Below are 3,008 nucleotides of genomic sequence, written 5' to 3' on the forward strand. Positions count from 1 at the left end.
ATATTTTTTTTTTGGTTTTCAGAGCCTTTAAGAAGCAAAAAAAAAAGTCATGGAGGCCCCGAGGACTGCAAATCTCAATTTTGTACCACAACAAGTGATGCGTTTTTGATTGTTTTTGATCTTTTGGAAAACGATTTGTTTTTTTGATAATTGGTATGGCATATGAATACGAAATACGAGGCGTGTCCAGAAAGTAAGTTCCGTTGGGCAATAAAAACATGTAAATGTGTAAATTTTATTATAAATTTTATTTGAATATAAAATATATGTATTACTCTATTTTTCAACATAGTTACCACCATTATTTAAGCACTTATCATATCGAGGTTCTAGTTTTTGTATCCCTTCATCATAGAAAGATGACGCCTGTGATTGTAACCATGCGCTAATAGCCTTTTTTACCTCATCATCTTCGTTGAAGTTCTGGCCACCTATAAATGATTTCATGTGTAAAATTCATGTGAACCTCCTGTTTTCATGAATTTTTTTTTCAACTTCTTGCACCAAAACATCACTAATCAAAGATGGTCGCCCAGTTCGTTCTTCATCGTGAACATTTGTACGGCCTTCTTTGAAAAGTCGCACCCATCTCCTTACCATTGAATCACTCATCGCATTTTCTCCATAAATTTCACAAATTTGACGATGAATATCAACTGGTTTGATATTCTTTGCATTTAAAAAACGAATCACAGATCGTAACTCACATGTGGCGGCATTTTCTATTAGTTTATCCATTTTAAAACACTCGCCACGTGACATACGTACACTAACTAGTCACGGAATGGTTTTAAAATGTTCTAAATAAGTAAATGAAATAATCTGATATGACCGTAATTAAGATAACATCGTAAACGCGATAAAAATAGAAAACGGAACTTACTTTCTGGATATACCTCGTATTTAATTTAATTGTACAATATAAAACTTAATATAAATTACATCCAGTGTCATGTATATCCAAATGGTATATTTAACGATTTTCTAGTGCATTTAATTTACAATCCTGGTTATAATTATTATATTTACCTAGATAAATCAGTGACGGTTTTATAAATACTTCATATGTAGTTTTATTATTGTGAAAATTATCCTAAACGTTTATAATTTATTTGTTCAAGTGAAATATACCCGCTATACGTACATATCATTTTTGAATAGAAATAGTTGGAGAAATTGCTTTTTAAAGTATTCTTACAATTAACAATATCATATAATAATTATATTATTATACTGCAAGCGTACTTGCAAATTATTATATGCTATAGGCACATGCCTACATGCGAGGAGTTTGATGCAAAAAGATCAAGTCAGCAAAAGCTGTTCGATGTGTCGTCAAACATTAACCATCAATTCTAGAACATATTTTAATTAATACGCATAATTGATGCGTGTTATAGTTTTGGTGAACGCTACGGTGCCTGTTCTACACTATTTGCTGAATTGGAGTTTCTGCCCTAAATCGTACATGCACGGCAAGTAGGGGGTTAGAATGCCTATCATATCAAAGTTATTACACAGTGTCAATTACACTATTAAATAGAGTAAACTAAGCGTATTCGTTTACAACTTTTTTAATAAAGTAAGTTCATAAAATGATAATTATTCTTTGTTTGAGTTCCAGGTAAATTAAATGTTTCAGCTTTAAATGCAAACATTATTGTTTACAATGAAAAGTTGTTTGCTTTTAATGTTAAAAAAAAAAGAATTAAAATAATGAACCCCAATTCTGGTTTTATGTATTGTATAATATTCGTGAATATAGTACAACATAAAATCGCTCGAAATAATTTTATTAGAATTGCTTTTTTTTTTTTTTTTTAATAAGAAAATAAGTAGGTACATACTTTAATGTACTTTTACGAAGACAAACGAGCATTCACAGTTCCTTATTCTCAATTAGTTTTCAAAGTTTTTATTAAAAATGTAAAATAAATTATTTGATATATATATGTACATTTTAATTTATTTATATTTAAAATATATATATGTATATGTTACCATCATTATCGAAAATCCCGGCAATGACGGTAATGATTAGACAATGTCAGTAATGCCAATGCATGCCAGTCATTGTGAAAAATCGGTGTATATTTCCGTAATTGACTGATAAGTTAAGTCAATGTTTTTCATTTGTGTTGCAGTAGTTATTTCTATTGGAAACACTGAGTTGCGATTAGAGCGGATTTATCCTAAAATTGGCCATAACTGGCTTGAATTACTTTTTGCAATTGGTAAACTATCAATCCCAATAACAATTTTAATAATATCAATATTACTCATGGAATTTATTTTAAAATATATTTGAATAGTATTACCTAAACTAAAATGATATTATTGACTGGGTTTTACTATAGTTTAACTTTCTGTCTCATTCATGGTTCTTGTTTGCAGTAAGTACTACAGACAATGGATAATTTCCATGTTTTCTATGTCTAACAATTCCATGTGATGAAAATTTTCTTGATTTGAAAGAAACAACAAGTTCAGCGAAAGAAAAGGAAATTACTTTCCGAGAGGTTGCCGAGCATAACAGTATTGCTGGGAGTCTGGGATATCAAAAGTGTCATTGTAAAACAAAATGTCAAAATAATTGATGTGCTTGTCGTGCAGCTAAAACATTATGTAATTCGAAGTGCCATATTAGTTTATTTAGTGAAAATAAATAATAACCATAATAATAATACATGATTCTGTCGATTTTAATTATATTTTAATAAATAAATGAAATATTACCCACATTGACTATCATCTGTAGGCATTTCATGTATTGCCTTGACATTGTCAGCATTGTCTTACTTAATTAGCCACTGTTAATATTGACTAATCATTATTGATAATGACTGATTTCCGAAATTTCTGGTAACATATATATATATTTCTATTATAAAACTAAAATACAACAGGGTAATAATGAATTCTTTTTTAATTTTATGTAGTTTTTCATACTTGAAAATACAATTCAGTCATTGTTGCACTGTCAAATATTCAGATTTTTAAAATATTCT

The 3,008-nt window shown here is 29.0% G+C and overlaps 1 protein-coding gene across 1 annotated transcript; it reads right to left on the reverse strand.

The window, feature by feature from the left end:
* Nucleotides 1-276: 276 nt before the first annotated feature.
* On the reverse strand, nt 277-738 carry LOC112691807 (protein GVQW3-like). The gene is made up of 2 exons (XM_025566210.1): nt 516-738; nt 277-431 (listed from the first exon to the last, which is right to left on the reverse strand). The coding sequence occupies exons 1-2, from the start codon at nt 736-738 to the stop codon at nt 277-279; spliced, it is 378 nt and encodes a 125-aa protein (XP_025421995.1).
* Between the last annotated feature and the right edge of the window lie 2,270 nt (nt 739-3,008).

Source organism: Sipha flava, unplaced genomic scaffold, assembly GCF_003268045.1.
Source record: "Sipha flava isolate LNK unplaced genomic scaffold, YSA_version1 67_pilon_pilon, whole genome shotgun sequence".
Taxonomy (NCBI): domain Eukaryota; kingdom Metazoa; phylum Arthropoda; class Insecta; order Hemiptera; family Aphididae; genus Sipha; species Sipha flava.